At 36.6% G+C, this 26,150-nt stretch overlaps 1 protein-coding gene across 4 annotated transcripts; it reads left to right on the plus strand.

Moving 5' to 3' along the window:
- The first annotated feature begins 121 nt into the window (after positions 1-121).
- Positions 122-25,152, plus strand: LOC124643285 (cyclin-T-like). Of its 4 annotated transcripts, XM_047182204.1 has the most exons (9): positions 130-278; positions 8,098-8,215; positions 10,723-10,830; positions 12,467-12,575; positions 15,339-15,493; positions 16,033-16,183; positions 16,801-16,920; positions 17,197-18,689; positions 24,085-25,152. In XM_047182204.1, exons 1-9 carry the CDS (start codon positions 130-132, stop codon positions 24,118-24,120), a joined length of 2,439 nt encoding a protein of 812 aa, XP_047038160.1. In that variant the 3' UTR covers positions 24,121-25,152. The 4 variants fall into 4 exon arrangements, with proteins under 4 accessions (XP_047038161.1, XP_047038160.1, XP_047038158.1 ...); XM_047182205.1 differs by lacking the exon at positions 24,085-25,152 and having other exon boundaries at positions 122-278; positions 12,467-13,583; positions 15,357-15,493; positions 17,197-22,153; XM_047182202.1 differs by lacking the exon at positions 24,085-25,152 and having other exon boundaries at positions 17,197-22,153.
- The last annotated feature ends 998 nt before the right edge of the window (positions 25,153-26,150 follow it).

Here is a 26,150-nt window from a genome sequence, read left to right on the forward strand (position 1 = left end):
TCTCTCAAATGTTAACGTGGTCTACGTCCGGTCGCCGCTGTCATAGCGCTATCTCTTTCCCACTCACGCACTTAGACGGAGCTCTGCTCTCCGTCGTGCTTTCTCGCGGGCAGTCGGAACATCCGTTCAATGGCTGGAGGGCAAGAAAAATGGTATTTTACAAAAGAACAATTACTGAGTTCTCCAAGCAGAAAATGCGGTTTAGATGCAGATAAAGAATTAGCATATCGGCAGCAGGCCGCGAATTTAATACAGGATATGGGACAGAGGCTTCAAGTGTATCCTTTTTCAAAATGTGGTGTTTTCAGTTCAATGTTTTTGTCGAGTCATGTGCTTATAGTGCGTATAACACGCCAACGAAATGTGTTTTTACTTGCGTAACCATCGCTAGCATGCATTTAGATGCATAAAGAAGTGTATAAAGTGTGTTGTGACGGTGAAATATAGTGAAATGATGACGAAACTTCGGCTGGCCCGCGGCGTCACTGTGGCCACTTTCGCTCGGTAGTGTGGGATTTCCCGCGTGACAGTGAGTAACGGACCGTTTTCTAGAGGTAAGACAGTTATAATATGTATGAAAGGACCTGAAATGTACGAAATGTTTGTATTTAGGTTAGGGTCACGCATGATAGCGTGGTTTTTTCTCGAGGTCACTGATCTTACAGCTGTGAAGCTACGGGACGCTTGCGCGGATGACGTAGGGCCTCCGTGAGTGATCGACCTGCTTGCCCGAGCTAAATTTACTCGATACAAACGATTTTTACATACAACACGCGCGTGGCGCGCAATTCTACGTAAATCGTTCGTGATCTTCACCTTATCATGTTTTCCTGGTACATGCACGTTATAAACATAGATAACAAACGTAATTTCTTCTGTACTTTTGTTCGAAAATTGACGTATTTGCCTTATCTTGATATCAAAACATGTAGCAGAAATCTTGCATCTACAGCCATCAAGCTAAGTTTTATCTCGAAACATAGTCATGTTCTTTGGGTAAAACCCTGAATACAAAACATCGGCTATATTGTTAACACAAGCAGCGAAAATACTTCAAAAACAGTTTTTCCTGCTAAACTTTGACCTGTCTGTAAAACTGGCTGTAAAATACACTAACTTAAGTCCTATTTCCCAAATTCTCAGCCTTGGAACTGATGAAGTCAAGTACCAACCTTTTAATGTAAAAAAAAAGAAATTTAACGAGTGGCTGGCTGAAAACATGTTTTTGGGAAACTCTTGATTTAAAAAAGGAATTTGGGTTGGTCACTTTCTCTTCACAACCAATCTTTATATCTTCAGTATGTTGCAATACCCAATTTTAGGACAACTCTCATTTCTGTAATTCAAAAAATGCTCTTATGTCCCAGAGAGGTTTTATTCTACTCTGTTTTGGGGTGGAACAGAACTATTCATATTGATATCATATAAAATCGCATCCTTACCAAATTTTCTAAAGAATTTGAAGAATTTGTCTCCAAAGTAAATAACTTAAAGAATTTGTTATCCTACATAAAAAAAATGTAAAAGTTTGTATGTAAGGAGTATATCCCTCTTTCACACTAAAACTACCAAATAGATTTTGATGAAAATTTGCAGTAACATCGCTTATACATCAGAATAACATATAGGCTACTTTTTATCCAAGTACGGGGAGCAGTTTACACCAGAAGTGGGTAAAACCACTAAGAATAAGCTAGCTTTTCAACAAAATGTAGTTTTTTATCCACATTCCACTCATTATTGTAAAACCTTGTATTGTGAATGCCAAGGCAAGCTACCTTGACCCCCATTGATTAAATAACTGACCTTCCAAATAGTTCTACATTGAAATTGTTAGTTTTTCACGGTAATGTAGTGTTTTAATTGTGAGAAAGTTGGTTCCAAAGTGTTTGGAACCATTGTTTTACATTGGGTTGTTTAGAAAAGTTTAAAATTAGGGAACTCTCCATTATTATCTTGACATCTACCTGTATCGAAAAATATTATAAATCTGAGGAACTTGTTTGTTTAATCACACTGATCTCAGGAATGGTCCTGTTTAAAAAATATTTCAGTGTTAAGCAGCCAATTTATCAAAAAAGGCTTTATAGGCATTTATAGGCTCCTATCTAGAGGGTTTTTGAATATTGAGGGCAAGCAAACCAATAAAAAAGGTAGAAAAAATTTACAAGATCTTGTCCTCTTCTAAGACATTATTTGAATTTCATGTCATGAACAATTTCATTACATACATCCATTATTGTGTATTGCAAGTTCAAAAATAATCTCTTATGTACAAGCATAAGATTATATTTGATAATTTACTAGCCGAGATGATCTGATTTGATAAATATTCAATGTTTCTTGATACTGATATTTGCCTGCTTATCAGACTGAGACTAAATGTGTTATAATTCTGTATTTTGTATGAGTATGATATTATGATATTGGTTTTCCATAAATGGGTATGCAGAAATGTAGGTACATTATTTATTGTATGTAGGCTGGCAAAAGTTGACATCAAATTAGCAGAAAGGTGGTGTTTAAAAATCAGAAAAATTTACAGGGACTTCTTGCGTGTATGTAGTTTGTATTGCCTGTGTACATTTGAAAAGATAATTATTTTAGATTCTCCAAAAACCATGGTGAAAAAACCATGGTACCAGTATTATGATGACTTAATTTTACAATACACAATCTACTCTATACTATGCCTACCAGATTTCAACTAAAGGTCTGTTTTTGACAGGTTTTCTCACATTTTGGGCCCTATGTCACTGACAACAGAAACATAAGTTTTCTTTAAAACATTCACTATGATGAACTTGGGCTATATTGGTTGGCTAAGATGAAAAACTAAAATGATAAGAAAATGAAAGAGGTCACTGGCCTGTGACAGTACTATTGCACTTCATGTCACAGTCAATGACGCATTTATGTTGCTCACGCGTCGATTTGTTTGTGTATTTGTATTTCTTATGTAAAAGTTTGTTTTTGTATGAAGTAGGTAAATAGAGATGTTTGCAAGTTATTTTGGATTATTGTGTTAGCTTCTGTTGTAAGCACATTATTATGTAGGAAAAAAGAATAATGTAATTTTTTATCACCAAAAAGTATTAATTAATTTAATCTTAATAAAATTACTTTCAGGCTATACTTTATTTTTTTTATTTTTTTAACGACGTCAAAAATCATCAAATGACCCCTCCCGCTGTGGGTTAGCAGCAGAGAGGGAGTGTCAGACTCTTACTGACTAAAAACTGTCGTGTTCCGTCATAGGCCTTTTGTGTACCAGGGCCGCGGTATCTCTTTCGAACAACACGCAGCCCCGGCAGTTTCAGGCTATACTTATGCAGAGATTTTGAGATGTTCAAGCATATTCATCAAAATCAATACACTACTTTTTTATGAAAGAGTAACAAACTTACCTACATACTTTTTTACAAACTGGCTGTTTACAAATGGCGTCCACGGTCGTTTTCGGCCACGGCGGCTGCTCTCACTTAAGGAGATCAGCCAGCTGCGCAGGACATATTATAGTGCACGAGCATTTGCGCAGACACAAGTGCACTCCCTATTCCTTCACTCTCATAACCCGATGGGACGGCAATCCGACACGACCGGAAAGAGATCAGGCGCAGGACCGACATTTACGTGCTCTCCGATGCACGGGTGAATTATTCACCAACTTCCAGACTACGGGCTGCTTTGTGAAAGTTTAAGAAAACCCACAAAGCGATTTCGGCCCGACCCGGGAATCGAACCCGAGACCACGCGCATAGCAGCCGCGCTTGCGACCACTAGACCAATGAGGCAGTCAAGTTTACAAATATTAGTAGGACAAACAAGTTGAATGTGAGTGAATGAAAGCCCATTAATAAAACGGGTGTCAGTAGATAGGTCAGTTGCCCTAGATCCTTTAATGGACATACTACTGACCTTAGTGGAGTCCTTCAAAAAGGTCAGATACGTAGTACTAGAGAGACGCGCAGGACCGGATGTGTGTGTAGGTAGTTAATTGAAAATACGAAGTAGGTTTTGTTAAGTATAAGTTGTATTTATAATGAAGTTGGATATTTCTACATAACTGTTAAAAATATTGTTTCCCCATGTATTTATTATGGGGTTTCTCTCCTATTGACCTATCCTTTACGAAATTTAATAAATTATAGGGCTAAAATAGATGGTTAGTTAAACAATATATTTACCGTCAATAGTTACTTTAAACACGGAAAAGCTCTCGTTCAAAAAGTTGAAGGAATCTCAATTAACACGGAATAAGTTATTTATTTTTACAATTTAAACCAGAAAATATACGTTTCGGACTTTCCCGTGAATTCGGAATGTCTTGACCTTTTTATCGATAAAAATCACGCGACAGTGTTGGATACATACATAACAATAATATACATGTATATTGTTTATTATATTACGTGATATCATATGCTTAAGCTGTCAGAATTGATATCTAGAAATAGTGATTGCATTGTCTTACTCAAATTGAGCAATCATGCTGAAAATTATACTTTCTTTGTTTTCAATAACTGTACAAACTGATAATGCATCTTCAATTGCAAGTAGGCAGTTTCAAAAACAGCAGCAAGGGTTGATTGATTATAAGTTTAAGCAACTCTTGGCACTGTTAATCCGTGCATAGGTGACCATCTTGTCATGACAACTTCCATCTGTATTTTAATATCTTTGGCTGTCAATACAGGTAGTTAAAAGCCATCAAGTTTGAAAACCCACCTTATAAAAGGCAAATAATTTGGTAGGCAGGTACTCCATGTAAAATACTGATACCCAGCTTGTTAGACTGGAAGCCAACCCCAACATAGTTAGTAACAGGGTCTGCTGATGACCATCGGCTAATTAGACAACCTCATAACAATAGAAAAGTTCATTGACGCCGCAAACCTGACAAACAAAAAAAAACAAAAATCTTATCACTAACATTTCCAAATCTACTCATAACATCGTCAAAACACTACCATACCAAATTAATATTAAAGATAATGAGCAAAAAAATAATAATATTTCCATAACAGACTAAAACAGTATGTACAGTATGAATCACACTGATAAATTGGTTATAGGTATCCAGCCATTGTGTGTATGTAGTAGCATGACAAACAGTTAGGAGGAAAAATATGAGTCATACAGTAAAAACAAGTTTGCTGCAAATTGCATAAGATTTCCTTGTATTTAATTATTCTATGTTGCATTGTAGGTTTATAGTTCTTGTTGAAATATGTTATTTCCTTGTCTGTTTATTATGTTGTTAGTTGACTGAAATAGTTAATTAATGACATGGAATGGTGTCAGCGATAACTATTTGGTATGATTTGTTTTGTTGGATTATTTTTCATGTGATAAGCATTTTCATGATTTATAGACACTGAATATATATTTTTTTAATATTTATTCTGTCTATTTTTGAATGCTGTGTATGTGCAGGCGAATTTACTCAATTTTTGAAAAATAATTCTTTGCATATGAGGTGGCTCACACAATAAAGTCCTTATCCAACAACTTTGCCCTTTTGCATTGGACACCATGCTTATGTGCAATTTACATTTTGAGTATTGTGAAGTTGTAGCCAACTTTGGAGAAGAAGTTATGTATTTGATGAGATTGTACATTTCTACATATATATCATAGTTTGTTTGTTTTAATCAGTTCTTTACCTTCAGTTACAATAGTTTCTGAACATTACATACTCATAGGCCACCCTGTAATAAATTGCCTAACTGTACCCCATTTTAGAAAGTCAGGTACATGGTTTAGACTAACTTTCTCTCAGTGAAAGTTATCTCCCATCAGGCAATAGCACAACAATAGTCTATTTTCTAGAATGTTCCCTAAATGCTTCTTAGGCCTAATGAGTGCAGAATATTTTCTTTAACTTTTACATAGAAAATTTCATTGTCAATGACATGAAAATATCTAAGTACCTGGTACTATGTCTGGACTGATGACATCTTATTCCATCCTCCGAGCCTTTTTCCCAACTATTTTGGGGTCAGCTCTAGTCTAACTGGATTCAGCTGAATACCAGTGATTTACAAGGAGCGACTGCCTATCTGACCTCCTCAACCCAGTTACCCGGGCAACCCATGATGACATCTTATGCCACAGATACATAATTATATTGTGTGGCTTTGTCAAGTACAGTGTAAGAAAAGTATAATGATAGCTGTGTCTCTGACCCGCCTCTTTTCCGCATCTGGATATGGTCCTAGGAAGTTAGACAGTGTGAAATCGATAAGCTGAGTATAGTTTCAGTCTTCGGCTGTAAATCAATTCATGTATTCTACTTTAAGTTGCTGAATTAACATGACTCATAACTTCAATAGAACCATATTTTTCCATTTCCCGCGTATTTTAATTTTTTCTAAATATGGTAATAAGGTCATTGTCTTTTAGCACAGAGGTTACTCACTGCCTTGACATTCGTACGGTTCGTATCTGCCGTCGACAGCGATAATTTTATTGTTTAATTATACTCTTTATGTAATTACTGAGATGAAACTAAGTAACTGCCACGTGCATGGAAACTTATCTAAGAAAATCTTGGCTTTACACGTGTATTTTCTAAGATAGAATGTAGTAATATATCTATAAGTAATATTATTATAAAGCTGAAGAATTTGTTTGCTTGAAGGCGTTAATCCCAGGCACGAACTATTGGTCTGATTAGAGACAATCTTTCAGTGTTAGAAAGCCCGTTTATAGTCTACTTCTTATCCGGGAAGGAACAGAGAGTGCACCTGTGTCTACGCAAATGCTTGTGCACTATATGTCCTTGTATGAGAACAGCCGCCGTACTCGACAATCGTCTAATACGCCATTAGTAATAGTAATAAATACAACGTGCTTATAAAATCGTAAAGTATGAAATACCTAGCGAACAATCAGTGACCTTGAGTTTTACGCTTTATTACGAACATTCCATAACTGAGAATTTTATAATCGCTGATTATAATACCGTCTCGCTCAACACACTTTATACATACAGCGACATCTAGGTACCTTTCTTTGTTAGAAAATTACAAAATTACCCCTTCCAGTGTGGGTGCAGCGTGAGTGAGTGTCAGACTTACTGACTAAAACGTACCATGTTCCTTCTGGAGCCCTTCATGTACCAGGGCCGCGGTAACTCTTTTGAACAATCCCGCAGCCCCGGCAGGCTTCGGCTTTTTTTTTTTTTTTTTTAGCGACGTTAAAAATCATCAAATGACCCCTGTCGCTGTGGGTTAGCAGCGATGAGGGAGTGTCAGACTCTTATTGACTAAAAACCGTCGTGTTCCGTCGTAGGCCTTTTATGTACCAGGGCCGCGGTATCTCTTTCGAACAACCCGCAGCCCCGGCAGGCCATGGCCCTACTGGGCCCCGCTGGGGTTGCTGACATCTCTTTGAGGAGCGCGTGGAACAACGCGCGCCGTCGACACGGGGGCAGGCTTCGGTCTCAATGGTGCATCTGGGTACTTATAACTTTGGTATCTAGGAATGTGTTTGGGTAAGCCTAAGCACGTTCAATTTTTATAGCCCAACGTGCATAAACTTTGAAATTAGCATCACGCATCCCATATTCGGGTTGGGTTTTTTTCCATGTATTCAATCCTGGTGGAACCGGTTTTTTTCCCTGATAAAACATTAACGAGTCCGAATTCCGAGGAATGATTAACGGTTTTGCGAAACTCTCTACCTGATTGGTTGTTTCTTGGTTATATTTTTCCTGTGTACTATCAGGTAAATAACATGCTCAAAACTTGAGTGTTTTGAGGTCAGTTTTTGTCCTCATATCTTTAAGTTGTCCTAGAATAGGACAAACAACCTATAGTAATGATATTAAAATAAGAGACATAGTTCTGTTTCCTTGTAATCTAAAGGCTAAATAATGTAATCAAAACTATTGAACCGATTGGTGACAGCCTGTATTTTACCTGGGTAGGTACGGAAAGTAGTTTACACGGGACCCGAAAAACAGGCATGGCAAGGTTGATTAGTTTTAGACTAGTAATCCATAGATTTAAACATTTTTGCACATGCGACTTTTTATATATTTTTTTTTTCTTATATCAAAACGCAAATATTTCTTTAACCAGTCACCTACAGCTCTCAACTATGCATCAACACGGCGATAGTGTACATGCACAGGTTCTACGCCTTCCACTCGTTCACGCAGTTCCACAGGAATGCTATAGCTGCAGCAGCGCTGTTCCTCGCTGCGAAGGTATGTAGTTTTTATATATTTTATTGGTTCACTATCTTTCTGTCAGACGGCTTCTGGACCAACAATAATGTTGTGCAATATTCCAAGATTAATAAGTCCAATCCCCAAAAATCATGGCACAATTATCAATTAACTCTACACAGTCTAATATTGCGCAATTTAATTGTTCGTCTAGGATGCGCCTGGTTATTTTTTTATTGTCGAGTCGAAAGACTATCCCATACGAAGTATCCATGAAAAACAAAAGAACTGGCTTCATATTCGGATATCAAGAATCCTGATAAAACGGAAGCCAACCCCAACACAGGAAAAACTTAGCTCATCATTATGATAATCCTAGCGTTTATCAATGACTTAATGAATGTTCCTGGACGATACTAAAATCTTGTAGCATGAAAAAAATGCTATGTCTGGAATTTGCATGCCTATTCATTATGTAGAAGTCTAATCTTAGCACCAAAGTTACACGATTGAGTACCCAGAATTTGAACTTTGAACTATGAATAACGAACAGTATTTAGAACGAAATCAACTCTTGCGATCAAGTCGTGAATTTGTTTGCCATTCAGTTCACAACTTTTTTGAAAGTGTATCAGGCGTTTAGTAGGTCAATGTGTAAGAATGCTTTTTGCTGCCTATCGAAAGCTTGCTAATATTGTCAGTGGCTTTGCGGATTATAAGATTGGATAAAAAAATCTTAAATATAGTGAATACTGAGTACTTTGCAAAATAAATTAGTAAAATTAATATGGGGGTGTCCATACAACAGTAATGATTTTTTGATATTGTTTAGCCACTTCTTTATAATGATGTGACTTCATTATTTACTTTCCTTTCAACAATTAATAGTTAGGTAACGAATTCTTAGAATAAATTCTCATAAAGACTTCGAGTAATTTCCATTATGAAGCAACTGTGCCAAAAATCACCAGACCGGCAAAAAAACTTTACGCTTGCAAACTATTTTGGATTCCTTTAGATATGAAAAAAAAAAGTTATATTCTTTATTGCTTCGAGTGGTATCAACCATTTTGTTGGCCACTTTCTTGAGAAATGTTTTTAATTTACATTTCACATGACATAACAAGAATATATCCAGTAAACACGGAAATAACTGGAGTTCTACCGAACTAATCACTACTTACAATATTCACCCACACTTCAAGGTCTCTGACCTACAAAAACAGCAAAAATCGCGAATAATACCAACTACATTGTTTGGTACATTAATCAATGTCGCGTTTGACCTTGATTCAACAGACTTGTCTGCCTGACTGGCCCATTTATATGTCTTACGTTTATTATTTGAAAATAATTCGTGCTTCTTCTTCCTGCCCTCTTTTTTTTTTTAACGACTTCAAAAATCATCAAATGATCCCTCCCGCTGTGGGTTAGCAGCGGCGAGGGAGTGTCAGACTCTTACTGACTAAAAACCGTCGTGTTCCGTCGTAGGCCTTTTATGTACCAGGGCCGAGGTAACTCTTTCGAACAATCCCGCAGCCCCTCTTCTTCCTGCCCTGTTCCCAACTAATTTATTAGGCAATATGTCTTACGCTTCCATTCCTCTCATACTAACATTAACTCACTTCTTATTCACGTCTTCTCTTAGACACTCCATCTCACTTTTCGTTCGTTTTCTTCTCCCTATCCATCCACATTCATACTTCACACACTCTTTGTAGCAGTGTTTTCATCCCTCACCACGACAACCGCTCGTAAGGAAATATTTTGGGCAAGTACAGTCCCAGAAAGTTGCGAAAAGAAATAAAATAATGTACCTGTCGATCGATGGGTCTACCTGATATGGAATGTGCATTGTACAAAAATACGCATTCGACAGTTTTATTTTTTGCTTGAAATTCATGAAGTCCGCAGGTATTTGGTCCCTTAAGTAACAAGTGCCTTTTGAAATGTTTCAAAATGATCCACATATTATGTGTGCGAAGGGTGCGTTTGCTATTCATCTTTTGTAGGCTTATACCAGTTTCACTGGGATCACTTGTCTAAAATCAGGTAGTTTATTCAATAGTTTGCAAGTGTTTTGTCACCATTTTCAACCACTGGTTTTTGACACTTTTGTTAAGGACCCAGTGGACCGTTTTGGGATGAAATTCTCAAAATATCAATCGTTCAAATTAGTGGCAATGTTTGGTCAAACATAACCTTTTTTCTGTCAATCTTCTGCAAAGTTCTAATGTATGAACTAAGACAACGGAACTCACATCATTACTACATAGTATAAAACAAAGTCGCTTTTTCTGTCCCTATGTCCCGTTGTTCGTTTTAAATCTTCTTTCTTCGGTTTTTTTTTAAATGGATAGAGTAATTAAAGAGGAAGGTTTATATGTATAATAACATCCATTATATAGTTGGGATATACTGTTATCCCGTGCGAAGCCCCAGCGGTTCGCTGTAAAAATGCTGTAATCTTATAAAACTAGAATTAATGAAGGAAATGTGACCAACAAATAAATATCTGATACTAATAATTTACCATTTATTTTCAGGTGGAGGAACAGCCAAGGAAATTAGAATATGTAATAAAAGTGGCACACGTGTGCCTCCACCGAGGTGAAAGTATCACCGCCCTGTCGCCTGAACAGTACCAAGAACAGGTGATTGGTTTTGAATTTTTTTATGTTAAATAGCTTTTTTTTGTGCGTAACAGTCGGGTAAAAGGTGTACGGCCTACGGGTGTGAGTCATTTGAATGTAGTGAAGTAAGGTCGATTTTTTCCTAGAAAAGTAACCATTAGAATATTAGGTTGCGAAATTTGTAAAAACTGGTAGATATACATAAATATATATACATAGGGCCTTTTTTTTTCAACGACGTCAAAATCATCAAATGGCCCCTCCCGCTGTGGGTTAGCAGCGGTGAGGGAGTGTCAGGCTCTTACTGTCTAAAACCCGTCGTGTTCCGTCGTAGGCCTTTTATGTATCAGGGCCGCTGTATCTCTTTCGACCATCCCGCAGCCCATATATATCAGTACTTAAGACGTTATATGCGGGGAGTTACCGGATTCAGCTTTACAACCAATGAGATTGATCGGTTGTTTTAAAGCATGCCCGTTGTCGGTCGGACCACCTTTGCTCAGTCCATCTTTTTCAATACAAACATCTTACTATCCGCATACAGTTCATATTGACAAATGAAACAATTACAGCATGCGTGAACAGAAATCTCTCGCACTCCGAATTCTGTCTCTAAAGACCAATAAAAATAATCCTTCAGCGCCAAGCGGTGATACATAGAGGTATTTTTTTTAACGACGCCAAAATCATCAAAGACCCCTCCCGCTGTGGGTTAGCAGCGGTGAGGGAGTGTTAGACTCTTACTTACTAAAAACTGTCGTGTTCCGTCGTAGGCCTTTTATGTACCAGGGCCGCGGTATCTCTTTCGAACAATCCCGCAGCCCCGGCAGGCCTTATCCCTGCTGGGCCCCGCTATACATAGAGGTCTCTAGCGCTTTTATATTGCTCTGCAACAATACCATTTCTTCTTACGAATATTACATGTCTACAATTCCCTAAAAATGATGACCTAACCACCCCAAATTGCTAGAAACGCGAAAATCTAGACCATTGCGTGTCAACTAGTACTTCTGAAAGTTTTTATACGCGTCATATGGGAAGCCCGTGTTATACAATGTCGCGTTCGTGTCTATCCGTACTTAGGTTGTAATGGTCCGATCGGTGTTATTTTACAATCGATTTAATGTACTGTAGGCATGAAGTTGTGACGTCAATGTAGGTTATATATATATATATATATATGTAGGTAGGTATAGCTGTTCCCCGCGGTTACACCTGTGAACCAAGGGAACTACTCGCCGCAGCCGGATAAAATGGCCTTTCTTAGACTGGGTTAGCCTATCTGAGTGCCGAAATTCATTTAAACCGTTTCAGTAGTTTGTTGTGTAAGCGGGATAGACTAGAGTTACTTTCGCATTAAAGATTTCATATTAGAGACTATGGACGGTGTAAAGTATGCAATCTTTGAATATTTTGTAAAAAAAATCAAATCTACCTAAGCAAGCGGTCTAAAACCAGTACTTTTGTCTTTTTAGTATTTAAATGCCAAAAAAAAAACAATATTAATAGACTGTTGATCATTTATGTCTGAAATATTTGACACGGATTAGGTAAAAGGCCTGTAATATTTTGGTTTGTCCTAATTTAGTTATTTTTTTTATGTAAAATTAATAGGGTGACCACAAAATCTCCTAACACGAAACTTTTCCTTTTCCAGGCGCAGGACCTTGTATTCAACGAGAATGTCCTCCTACAGACCTTAGGGTTCGATGTTGCTATCGACCATCCCCACACGCACGTTGTTCGCACATGTCACCTTGTCAAAGGTGAGACATGCGTCCTAACATTGTGTCCGGTGACGTGACGTGCGACCGACGCGGGTCGGACGACTTGCGACTTGCGATTGCGACTTAGTCGTGGATGGTTCGGTTTTGAAGCGGCCGTGGTTCGGTTCGGACCGGGGTTTTGTTTTGTTAGCGGTTTTTTTTGTTTATGCATTTATATGTTTATTTTTTTATGCTTGTTATGTAATTGTTTTGATGAGGCAGTAATTTATGTAATTTTATTGTAAGCTTGAAAAGCACAGTGACAGTTGCACTCTCGAAAATTGGTTCACGGATGTACTTTTGTCTATTTGCATAATTTCGCCAATATTAAACATAGTTGTGTAATATTGTGAAATAATGTGTTATTGTAAAAACAGGATCGCATCCGTGTAACTATTCTTTGAGGTGATCTTTTAAGAACGTTCTATATTAGGCATAATTTGTATAAAAAAAACAATTACATATGGCATGATGTATTATTATTATTTATCTTGCAAATGCAACGTTTGACTTCCATTCCTTGATGATTTTGATTGTAAAAAGTAAAATGCGATATAAAAAAATATGTAAAAAGACAAAAGAAAATAAAATATTTTTCAGGAAAAAATACATTATTATTAATTTTCCCTTTCTTCTGTTCAAAATTTCTTCTAACACTCTTTTCTTAATACACTAAAATTACACCTTCTGATACAACAACAAAAAAAACTTTAAATCATTCCAAGCCACAAAAAATATTTAAACATAACTACTATTTTCTCACTCTGTTCAATTTTTAAATTAAATTCTATACCCTCTTACAAAATATCCAAACGAAAATTTTACACTACACTACATTTAAAAATAAAATTATTAACTCACAAAGTATGGAAGCCACACGTTGTACAAAAAACGAAACAAAACCGGGACCGTCCCGTTAGCCGCACCGAACTTGTCCGGAGGCAAAAAAATAAGCCGCGATTCAACAGGCAATGTATACACACTACTACATAAGAAAATATACATCAGGTATGTTATAAAACAAAGAATTTGCGTTTGTGTGTCATTCCTAATCACGTCCATGTTTTGTCGTATATTATGGTCACCATACTTCATGATTGCGTTCGCACTGCCATGTAATCTGCCGCCCATTTTAGTCTAGAATTTTACGTGAATTTGTTACCTCAGAGTAAAGAATTAGCTTTTGAAGTGTCGTCACTCATTTAGAACTATTTATACGTATTTATTTACTACGAAATTTTTGACAATTCAGCTAATATTTAACAGATAATATTTTTATATGAATTTTGGACTTAGGTAAAGCTATTGCAATAAAAATATAAAGGGACGCACAGTAAAGAGTAACGAGTTAAAGTGAAGTTTTTTTTATTCATCTTTGATTTTTGTGTGATATATGGCTGTTATTACGATTTCAATGAACTTATCCGTTTTCTTGGAAAGCAATGAGGGCCTATGTTCAGTAGTGGACGTCCTATGGCCGAAATGATGATGATGAATTTGTGATCGTAAGAAAATCCCTAAAACCATACGCCAAAAACAAAATAAACATTTTCAAAGGAAAATTTGCAACTTGTGCGCCTAAAACTGTTGACATTCTGCCAATTAAGAAGGTGTTAACTGGCGCCGTTTCCTGCAAAAACCAGTGATAAAATGAGAGACGATTCTTAGCGTAGTTATGAGAAAATATTAAAAATAGGATTGACCTTGAATGTTTTGTGTTGATAGTGAGATATTGCCCTTTGGAACGCTTGAAGTTTGTTCGAAAATTGTAAGTTCCTTGGCGAACTATGCTAAAAGCATGAGAAGTAAAAAGGTTATTTTATTTGTTTGGTTAATTGACATTGATAAGAACTGAAGGGAAGGTGTATGGAACCAAACTGGTGTTTAATTCTCTAGTTTTCAGTCAAAAATGCACCTTCGCGACAAATCTGAGAGACTTCTTTATCATCGGTAAAAAAGCTTTAGTGAATTGAAGTTGAAATAAAATGAAATGAAAATAATTATACGGTACACATTTGGTACAACAACTTACTAAAATAGTTGCTTGCAACCTCTTATGTCTCTTTAACTAACAATTATTCAAATATTTGGTCAACAAACGGTCAATCCTATTTTTATTGTAATCAAAATCACCCATAATGTTGATATGTTTTATTACACACCGCTGTGTCAAGCGAATATCAATTTAGTCTACGCCAAAAACAAGGTTCCAATTATCTAGCAAACCGCTTTATTCCCTAAACTCCCATTAAAAAGCTTGATTTAATTGTATTCTTAATATTAAGCAATAATCACCTTGTTCCTTGGGCTTTATTTGAAAGTATATGATACAGTTTTTGTCAAACTATTTAAGTAATAATCATCTTTATAATACGAACGACATACTTCATTCAGTTAATATTTGAAACAATGTTCACCGCAGCTGAATGGAAGCGAATTTTTGCAAGTTTATGTGAATTGTATATGTATAACATACAAATTAGATAACTCCGAGACATAAAGTTAAATTTTTTTGAATAATTAATTTTAGTGCAAAAAGTAGTTTCCATTCCATTTCGCGGCGCTGTGAATTGAGCCTAAGTGATTGCTCTCATAGAATCTTGAATTCAAACCCCAGCTCGAGCTAATTTTTTTTGTTATTAGAAATTCTACCAAATACATCAGATAATTTTCGTCTATATTACCAACTATTCTTTGCAATTTTAACACATAAAGCCCAAGAAATAAGGTCTATAATAACATTGTTATCTTTATTATCATTAGCAATATCTTCATCCGCAGCCCCGAAGGACCTAGCACAGACTTCGTATTTCATGGCGTCGAACAGTCTACACTTGACTACTATGTGCCTTCAGTATAGGCCTACGGTGGTCGCCTGTTTCTGCATACATTTGGCATCGAAATGGAGTAATTGGGCGGTGAGTAGAACCTTTAAAAGTTGTGTGTAGTTATCGCGAATATTGATGGTGATTTGTTAATAAATTCTTAATGCTAGTACGGATATGTGGTCCGAAGTTGGGTACTTAGTTACTTGACGGTAGTCAAAATTCAGTATGTATGAACACAAAATTACGGCTGAAACGCAAGGCGTCAATGCCTAATTTTGGAAAAGTATCCTTATTTACATAAATGCGAAAGTAAAGTTTGTTTCTTAAGTTTTCATGCCACCGTTGAACCGATTGAGATGAAATTAACCACAGAGATAGGTCATCAAATGACCGATCTTTACTTTCAATGTCAAAAACCCACCTTTGTTTCTTTAGGAATCCTTTTAGACAAGGGCCACGGGTGCTCTCCCGATCTATTCTGCAGTTCATAAGTGGTTCCCTGGAGATAGTCTTTATGTCCTGGTGTCGACCGTATTTGCGTGGGACGCTGACGAATTCCCAGCCAAAATCTAGTACATAAAACTTCTTTTACCTGAAACTACAGTCTAAACCCACGACGCTATGCTCAGATACCGCAGTCGAACGAGGGTCGTCATTGGTTCTCCTACGTAGACCGGTCGGTGACCACGGACCTACTGGAGAAGTTGACGGCCGAGTTCCTGCTCATCTTCGAGAAGTGCCCCTCGAGGCTGAAGAGGAAGATGATGAATGTTAAAGCTGGTGAGTTGCCTCCTTTGATATATCTTTTATTTTGGTGAGAAATCATTAAATGACCCCTCCCGCTCTGGGTGCAGCATGAGGGAGTGTCAGACTCTTACTGACTAAAACTCACTATGTTTCTTATGAAGCCCTTTTCGTACTAGGGCCGTGGTAACTAATGCTAAGGAGGAAATATTTTGTTTGTTTGGCTCCAAAACTACTGAACAGAAATTCATTCACTGTTGGAAAGCTACTCTTCCCGAGTAACATAGGCTGTGTTTTATCCTAGAATGGGCAGAACTTACCACGGGTCCCGGGTGAAACCAAGGGAAACAGCTACCTAGTGTTTTTTTGTAATATTTGCTAAGTTCCCCATAGCTGTGTTATGCTTATTTATAAAATTTTGCTAATTTCTTAGCACTGATTTAACTAAAAAAAAAAAATTAATGAAGAACATGCCAGTACCTTTTAGTATGATGCATATCTAAAAAAACAATACAACGATTTTCTCCACAAAACATGTCATAAGTTTTTTTTGCAGGTCTTTATGAAATGTCAGACACTAAATGCCGATAATGTGCCTGTATAAAATACTCTAAATTCGACAGTTTAATAATGACTTTTATTTATTCTCACAGCGGATGGCAGTTCTCCACACTCGTTGCCAAACGCATCGGGCTCAGGCGTCGCCAACTCGCCTTTCGACAAGAAGCACCCGCCGTCCAGTGCCGATGAGATCGACAAATCCTTCGACAAAGGTTTGTATTACTTTCATAATTTATAGTAATTTTATATAACATTTAGATATATGTTAGTTTAAGGTATTTATCTAAGGCTGTTGCTGTTCGTTAAATAAATGTTCTGAACTCTCAAGGACTCGCAAGGACTTCTTGAATACAATTAAAGATTAATTTTCTTTTCTTTGAGAATTGTTAATTTTTATATAGATATTCAAAACTAATGAATGGCACGTTTGTCTAGATGCGGGCAATTTTTTGAGTAAATATTAATTGTTATATTTCATTTTGTCACAGAATATGAACGGGAGAGGCGACGCCAACCTGTCCCGGGTGGCTATGTGCCAGCCACTACAGCCGCCCCACCCCAACCACAACCACAGAAGATAGACTACAACCTATACAGACAACGGGGAGAGAGGGAAGAACGAGAGAGGCGGGAGGAGAGGGAGAGGCGGCAACAGGCCATGCAACAGCAGCAGCAAGCCAGGCCCGGCGCCCCGCAGCCCAGGCCCAACGCTCAGGCCCCTCCCCACCACCAGAGACCTTCCAGTCAACACGGTCACCATAAACAGCACCATCCCTGGCCCCCACACAAGTCCCACCATCCCAAACCGCCTCACGACCACAGGCATCACAGGCCGCCCATCCCCGGTCCATCAACATCCACTACCACCACGCCAGCACCTACTCATCCGCCCCCCACATCTCAACCCGAAGTGGTTCCTCAAAGAACGAGGCCACCTTCGTTATTCTCGCCTGAGAATGCGACCACTCCCACCGCGGCGGCTGCGGCGGCTCCCAGGAGGCCGCAGCCCCAGCAGCCGCCCCCGCACCGACCTAAGCCCGAGGTCAGGCCCACCCCGCCCCCCGCGCCGCAAGTACCTCAGCCCCCTGTACAAACACAAGAGCAGAGGCCGCCCAGCCCGCACAGAAAGCGGCCGGACCCCACGGCGGCCATCAGAGAAATGCAACCGCCGGCAATACTGTCCCCATTCTCCTCTCCTCCCTCTAAAGAAATGCCGAAGCAGCCGAGACAACGGCTGCCTTCGTCCAGTTCCGAGCCAGAGCTAGTGCCCGTCGTCAAAAAGATTGAGGACACACCCGGGTACGAGAATGTTATACGCGACTCGCAGAGGGGCACGGCGATCAAAACCAGGGCTCCTGAACGGAAACCTGAGCTGCCCACTAGGCCTGTTAACGGCATCGAAACTGATCCTACACTAGTATCGAATTTACTGAAGGAAAGTTTAGCCAAACCAGCGCCTATAACGGTGGCGACAGAACGCAAGTCTCCCGAGGTGAAGCGCGAGCCGCCCGCGGAGCCCCCTCCCGCGCCCGTCCTGCCTGCCCCGGCGGCTGTCGAACCCCCTCCCCCCGTAGAAGAAGTGCCCGAACACAGGCATAAGAAGGAAAAGAAGAAAAAAGACAAACACAAACACAAAGACCGGGACAAATCGAAGGAAGAGAGAAAGAAACACAAAAAGGACAAAGAGAAGAGGAAAGAGAGTCCGCCCCCTCAGCCGGTAGAACCGCCGCAGCAGGACGGGGCTCTGAGGATAACGATACCTAAAGAGAAGTTGTCGACTAGTCCCGGTCTTAAGATTAAGATTCCTAAGGATAGGTTGGCGGCGCCGCCACTGCCGCCGCAGCCGCAGCCGTCGAGCCTGAAGATCAAGATATCCCGCGACGTGCTCGACGCGTCCAACAGGAAGCGCAGCGCGGCGCAGGAGCCGCCCGCCCCGCCGCACAAGCTGGCGCGGCACAACGGAGCTCCCCACCACCCTAAGGTAGGCAACTGGAATGTTCCCGTCCCTTACAGACAACCCTTACCTTACTATATGGTACAACCGCCCCCGCCGCTGTATTACGGCATCGGTATGGACGGCTATTACTACGGCATGGAAGGGTTCATGTACCCAGGGGCCTGCGTGCCGGGCCCCCGGGTCCCGGGTCCCAGGCCCCCGGGCCCCCAGCCCCCGGCCGCGCAGCCGCCCCTGCCCGCCATGCCGCCCCCGCCCGTGCCGCCACCGCCCCCAGAATAGTGCCACAAACTAGTACCTTTAAGTAGTCATTGCTATATAGTTAAAATATTTTGACTGTTTATATGTGTTGAGCTGTGTTTGTAGTCAGATTTGTTGGGACACTACTGGTTTTTATTTTAAAAAGATATTAAAGCTACAACAAAATCAAAAGAAAATAGTTCTTATTAATGGAGAAAAAAAACACTTTAAATATACACAAAATACTGTATTTTTCTATATTGTGGTAGTTTCGTAACATATCTGACGATAAATTTTCAGATGCAAGGTTGAATTTTCCATACATATTGTTGTATTCGCATGGTGTTTCAAATGTTGTGTTTTTACTATGGGAAGATTGGTAGATTTAAGATATTGTCGGTCTAATATGAGACTGTGTATAGTATATAGTAATTCTACTAAATGGTAGCTTTTATAGAAGTACTGAGAGATGTTTATATTGAATGTTTTTTCATATTCAACTTATGCTATTGAGAATATTTACGTTTTGAAACTACTGTGACCATAGCTAAGGTAAAAAAATATAACAATATTAAAAATAGTGCAGCTGTTTAGGTGTTCGTTTTTGAGACAAAGAGACATACAAAATATAGTTTTTAATACCTGAATTTTAAGAAAAAAATCATTTAAATATTGGAAAACGTTTGGTCAAAGCTATGGTTACAGTGTTTGTCAAAAAAGAAGGAACATATTTGCCAAAATAGCTACTAGAATTTATAAAACTATTTACAATATAATAAAATGGCAAAAACTATGTATACAATGTTGTCGAGCTTTTGTAGCTTATGTACAAATTATATAGGACTGTACCACTTTTACAGGGCGCTTAAAAATATATATTTACACTGTCAAGCGTTTTTAGGAGAACAAAATATTACCTAAAAAATACAATTAAATATTATATATATTATATTCTGTCATTGAACATCTTCGGCAGTCGGAAGCCAGTAAGTCTGACAAGCAGTTTTACCAAGGGGTACTGGGTTGCCCGGGTAACTGGGTTGAGGAGGTCAGATAGGCAGCCGCCCCTTGTAAAACACTGGTACTTCGCTGCATCCGGCTAGACTGGAAGCCGACCCCAACATAGTTGGGAAAAGGCTAGACAGATGTTGATTTTATATTCTAACTAACTAAGATTTTATATTATATTCTAACTAAAACCGTTTTAAGGTACGCTTTATATTAGCGTAATTCTAGTACTATTTATCTTAAAATATAATTCAAATTAATATTCATACCAATTTTTTAAAGGACATATCCAAAAAAAAAACTTGTTCTTCTAAAAATGTTTGACAAATTATATTATAAAAAACTTATCTGTACTGTAAATGTTTACCACTGTTTTATAGAAATATAGTTTATTGCTATAATATATGGGTTGACTGGTAAATAGTGGCCGATACTTAGACACGTTATTTTAATTTTACCCATGATTATTACCAACTTTTCCAAAGAAAGTTTTGTATATAGTCATAAGTTTTATCACAAAATAATAAAAAAAATATTGGAAAAGTTGTTTGAAATTATGAGTACAATAACATATTCAAGTGTCGGTCACTAATTCCCGGTCACCCTAAACAGTTTGACAGCTAATATATTTATAAAATATATACCATATACTACTCATAATAAATATATTTACAATTTTTGACTCTTATAGTAGATACATCACATTTTGTGATATTTTTATTTAATCTTAAGACTTAAAATATATACAATATGTATGTACGTAATGTTAAAGTGATTTTTCTAATGTAGCATTCCAAAAACGGACTTCAATTTTAATTTGATAATTACTATTTATTTCTATAGATTTCTATTGCTCTAAAAAAAATTTTATTATGGTTATTTTTTCTTGAGAGTATAGTTTTCTTAAAATATATTTATTTTATTACTGTTATTCATTAAGTGGTTTACAAAGTTGCTGACTCGAAAATATATAAGTAAGCGACTATCTGAACACATTACCATTTCAGCTTTAATTATGTTTTTAGTTAAAATCGATTTTCGTTAAGCTTAAAGTTGACTTGTTAATTAATATTTTCTAATTTTAAGTTGTAAAAAATGTAAATAAAAATAAATGCTTGCTCAAAAATGATCAAAAAGTAAAAAAAAAAAATATTACAGGGTTTATCCTTAATGTTCCTTAAAACTTAAGCTTTTTATTTCGAAGCGAAATAGTATTATGGAATTGCTATTTTTATACAAATGTTTTCTTAGATTTATTATTAAAAAAAAAGAAAAAAAAAACCTTTTGTCAATTATTTTTAAAAAAGCTCCTATGGCAGTCTTTGATAAAAACTATTAAAACTTTTTTTTTAAACCAACTCTTCTACTATCTATGAAAACAATTGTATATTACATAGTTTTTTAAGTGTTTAAAATAAAAATACGAAACATCTGATTATGGTGCCATTGTTGTTACCATTTTGCTAAAATAGGAATAGTTTTTTTTTATATTTTCCAAAACGAGAGTACTTAATTACTTGTTCATGATATTTAATTATGACAAGAAATATCTACCTTAATTTTTGTATGTTCATAGTTTATTTTAGTTATATAAAAAATATTAGTTATGATTTTCTCAAAAAAATATGTGTCAATATTTTTTCGAATTTTCAAGAAACTAAAATATATAAAAAAATCCTCACATTATCACTATTTTTAAGTTTTTAGAGGCTAATTCAGTAGTTCATTTTTTATATATTTTATTTTCTAGAAAATTCGAATTGCATTTTGTTGATTATAATCGTTTTATTACATTAGGCGTGCAATTTATGTGAATATTGGCAATATTATAAGTACATGGTGTTTTTTATTATTTTTTTTTATTAAAATATTTTTTTTCTAATCTAATTAGACAAAATTGACATATAATAGTGACGGTACATATTGATTTATTTTTATATTGATTTTGTTAACTTTTATATCAAAAGTTCAGCCGTAATTCAACACCAATAAATACAAAATTATTTTAAATCAAGCAAAAAGTTCTGAATTCACAGAAAATCAATGCAAATGTTTTTTTTTTTTATATTTATGCAATGTGTCGAATTATGTCTTAACATAGAAATACTGAGATTACCATACTTTACGAATTTCATAAATATAATTGTGAAATAGCATAACTGTTTGCATAAGTTGAATCTAACGAATTTATTATGTTTTCAAAACGATTTTATTTAATTAAAAAGTATGATTTCGTAATTTGACGAGTTTTGCATTTTATTTAAAATTTTAAAATACCAGTACACAATTTTAACTTTTATAAAAAAAAAAAACATAGTTGACGATGTATGTTGCAATTTTATTTGAAAAGGCTTTTGTGAACATTCTTTGTATTTTTTAAAGAAAAGTACGGATGAATAGATTATTTTATTCTTGTTTGCATTGAAATGGTGAAGGTGTCATCCTAACATAAGATTTCACCAGTATCAATAAATAATCGAAACAAAACAGTACAATTTATAAACTGTTTTTGGCCGTGGAAGGGACAACGCAAAAAAAACTTGTTCTGAATAACTTTCCTTTTCCTATCTGGTTTTCAACCGACCTTAAAAAAAGAAGGACCTCTTTCGATTGGACCGCGTGTATTTTTCATTCTCATTTTTTTTTCTTGTAATTTATAAAATACACACTTTTTTACTAACTTTTTTTTTTCTTGTTATTATATTGAATAGGTTTTTATTTCGTTGTTCTTTCTGACAAGCATATCATGATGATTCTGACTTTACTTGAGCCTTAACAAAATATCAACATTAAAATATAATTACACGAGATTCGCTACCTCTGGATAGGTACTTGTTAATTCGAAATCGAAATATTCCTACAAAAAAAATTATGTGCTATCCGGATGTAGAGACTAATGTTTTTAAATATGATATAAAAACAAAATTAATTGTTATATGCATGACGATGTGGCTTGGACATCGACGCCATGTTTTTGTCATTGCTCGAGTGTAAAATCGATCGATTTCTATAACTTATCTGTCTGTTGCCGATTTGAGATTGCATTTTGATATTAGCTCTCCATATACATACCAAAATTTCAAATGTATATCTCAGACAGATAGGTTAACAGACGATAGGTTATAGAAATCTACAGCAAGACATTTAATTGTTTCAACCTTTGGACGCAAGGGCGATGACAAAAAAGAACGGCGTCAACATTTCACTGATCTGTCAAAAAGCACCGTTTCATTTATTATTTAGCTGTTATATTTTGTTTTACTATTTTTATAATAAAAATATAATTTCCTTTGTTTCTTTTTTTGCTTTTTTTATCAATAATAGTCTCTAATTTCTGTTATTTTTTTTGGACGTGACATTTTTTTGGTTTCTACTGTTCTTTTTTAATAGTGAAATTAGAGATGTGTTCATTTTGTGTACATTTTTTTACCATGTGAATGAAATGTCTTGAGTAATTCTCTGTGTAACTTTTTTTTTATAGATGATGACATTTCTGTGGTTGTTGTCTTTTCCAGCCGAAAGACTGAACATCATTTGACAATGTCTGACGGCCATTTTGATTTTTGTTTTCAACTATTTTTGTCACGTACTATAATGGGATAAGTCTGACTATTGCGCAAAAAATTATCACCATTGCGCAACATTTGCGCATTGTTGCGCAAACGATTTTCAGTTTATTTCTTTATAGTACAATAAAATTAGTTGAAAACCATTCGATGTTTAAATGTAACAGCTAAATGATAGCTTGCGCGCAGCTGTGTATATCGTGACTCCTGGGGCTCGGGACTTTTTTAACAAAGAAATTGCGTACAATTTTTTTATTAAAAAAGTCCATTCTGGGTTGCAAACGCACATTATTCGCTGGGAACCCTCGCTTTTTTAAAAACCCTGGTGGCGGGAGGCACATAACAATTCGGTTTAGTAAATGAATTTTAAATCAAAATTCATTTAAAAACCCGAGATGTAAATGTGTAAATAGAGCACGCAGCGGTGGGATTTTCTCTCTCTTTTTATCATTTATCTTTCTTAGCTTTTTTTTTGGTACAACCAATTTGGTTTAAAGTTATTTTAAGTTTTAATGTTAATACAGTCCCATCGCTGTGCGTAGCCCTTGCAGCCTCATTGGGAAACGACGACACACGGCTGTGCGCTCAAATCGTCGTACGGTTTGCAGGTCGTCGAACAATCGCTGGGGAACGGTCACAAGTGACGTCACAACCCCGCCAGCGCTGCGTGTGTCGACGTTCCTCAAGAAAACAACTATCGGACCTCAGTAGTGTAGTGTAACTACAGTTTAAAACCTTTTTTTTCACTGTTTAACTGATTTTTTCTCTTCTTTTGTTTTTTGAGCGCGCGATTTTGGCTCAATTTTGTTTTAAATTCGAATGTTTGACGTTACCACAGAATAAACGTGTACTACAGTTGTGAAGCTAACTTTTAGCGTTCGTGAAAATGTCACTCACACACGCATGTGCATCGACGAGCTTTTAACCGGCTCTACCAGTGCTTGTCAGTACTGAGTGTCGTGCATCGAGCACATGCGTGTGTGAGTAACATTGTTACGAACGTAGTACGTAGCTTCACAGCCGTTTACAATGTATTTAAACTGTGGTGTTCCTGTCACTGGTCACTTGTAAATTAAAAAAAATAAAGCACTTTGTAAATAAATTGCGTGTGTTTAACAGACTGATTGATTTTCTTGGGAGCCAAAATTGTGTTGCTAGAATAAAAAAATGGCGGGTTTTAGGTGCGGGGTTGCTAGCTGTACTAATAAAACGGCATCTGACGCCGATACCCACCCTGCTGGGATGAATGGGCTTGAAATATCATTTATTTCAGTGTCGTATTTAACCGGTAATATTTTTTCTTTTTTTAAGAAGTGATTTTGTACAAAAAATAATGACAGATATCGTTAAAATGGGAAGGATTTTTCATTTATTTTTTTCGATTTTATTTCTTTAAACATACTGCTGTTGAACATAAAATACTTGAAATTATTATCAGCGTAATACGACACTGATTTAACAGTTTTCGACATTAAACCGACAGCCAACCGGTGGTTACACAAATAAAAAAATATGTAAATGAAAAATAAAACTGACAAAAAACAGTAACTTTCCGGTTGGCTGCCGCAAGTGACTGTTGTCTGTAAAATGGTGAGATTTTTTTTTAAAGATAATTTTATATGTAAGTGTATATTTTGTAGGTATTAGGGCCTGTCTAGATTTTTATAGTATTTTTCCTATTTCTGGCTGGCCCAAGACTAATCGTACGATGGGGAAGCAGTGACATCGGCGGATTTGAAAATGGAACTTACCAGAGACAAGCATCGATGACGTCACCTGTCATCTGTCAATGTCACTGCTTCCCGCATTGTTGAAGTGTCGATAAATTATTATATTATAGATGTCGATGCTCTACGATACAAAAGCTTACATTATGTAAATGACGATTCTTATGAATAATTCTGATTATAGTTCGGCCATTCAGAGAATGCGTTCCTGACACGTCGCGATTGAACTGACGACGTAACTTTGCAATGGCGTTGCAGTTACGATAAAAATATTTTTGCTGGTTGTTTACCGTTTTAACAATTGAGGAGCATTAAAACAACATTATTATATCAATAATCAATGAATGTAGTTACGTCGTCAGTTCAATCGCGACGTGTCAGGAACGCATTCTCTGAATGGCCGAACTATAGGTGTTAAAAAATAAAAAAATACAAAACAAAAATATTATGACGTAGCGTTGAGTGATTGGACGAATGAATTGCAAAATATTAATTAAAAATTAAAGCAAAAACGATGTATAGGTATCGAAAAGTTAGTTTAAGGTTTCGTTAGTTAGACAATTGTGAATTTTTAAAATAGTATCATTTAGGGTTGTTGCACACTGGCGATTAGTCGCTGCGACTTTTTCGTGCGACTTAGGTAATTTTCGAAATGGATGGTAATACTGTAAATTCAACGAATAGTTTTTAAGTTTGTGTTGTCTTGCATTTAGTGTGAAATATAAGGAGAAATACATTTTGTACAAGAAATATTCAAATTAGTATCATGTTCTTATTGGTCCCCTTTACCCTTTGGCTGTCTTATAAAATATTATAAAGTGTTATATAAAGCTTAATACATGCTTTAAATATTATCATAGGGCAAAATAATGTGAATTCGCTGTGTATAATTTTCATGGTATTGAAAGAAACTTAGTTTTTCTACCGCCACTTATCTTGTAAGGTAA

The sequence above is a fragment of the Helicoverpa zea genome, chromosome 27 (assembly GCF_022581195.2).
Source record: "Helicoverpa zea isolate HzStark_Cry1AcR chromosome 27, ilHelZeax1.1, whole genome shotgun sequence".
NCBI lineage: Eukaryota > Metazoa > Arthropoda > Insecta > Lepidoptera > Noctuidae > Helicoverpa > Helicoverpa zea.

Bases quoted from the DNA above. Each gene is read 5' to 3' on its own strand.
- LOC124643285 (XM_047182202.1), top strand. From the start codon at position 130: ATGGCTGGAGGGCAAGAAAAATGGTATTTTACAAAAGAACAATTACTG. The intron at 8,216-10,722 runs GTATGTAGTTTT...ATTTATTTTCAG, and splicing joins CGCTGTTCCTCGCTGCGAAG to GTGGAGGAACAGCCAAGGAA. The intron at 16,184-16,800 runs GTGAGTTGCCTC...TTATTCTCACAG, and splicing joins GATGATGAATGTTAAAGCTG to CGGATGGCAGTTCTCCACAC.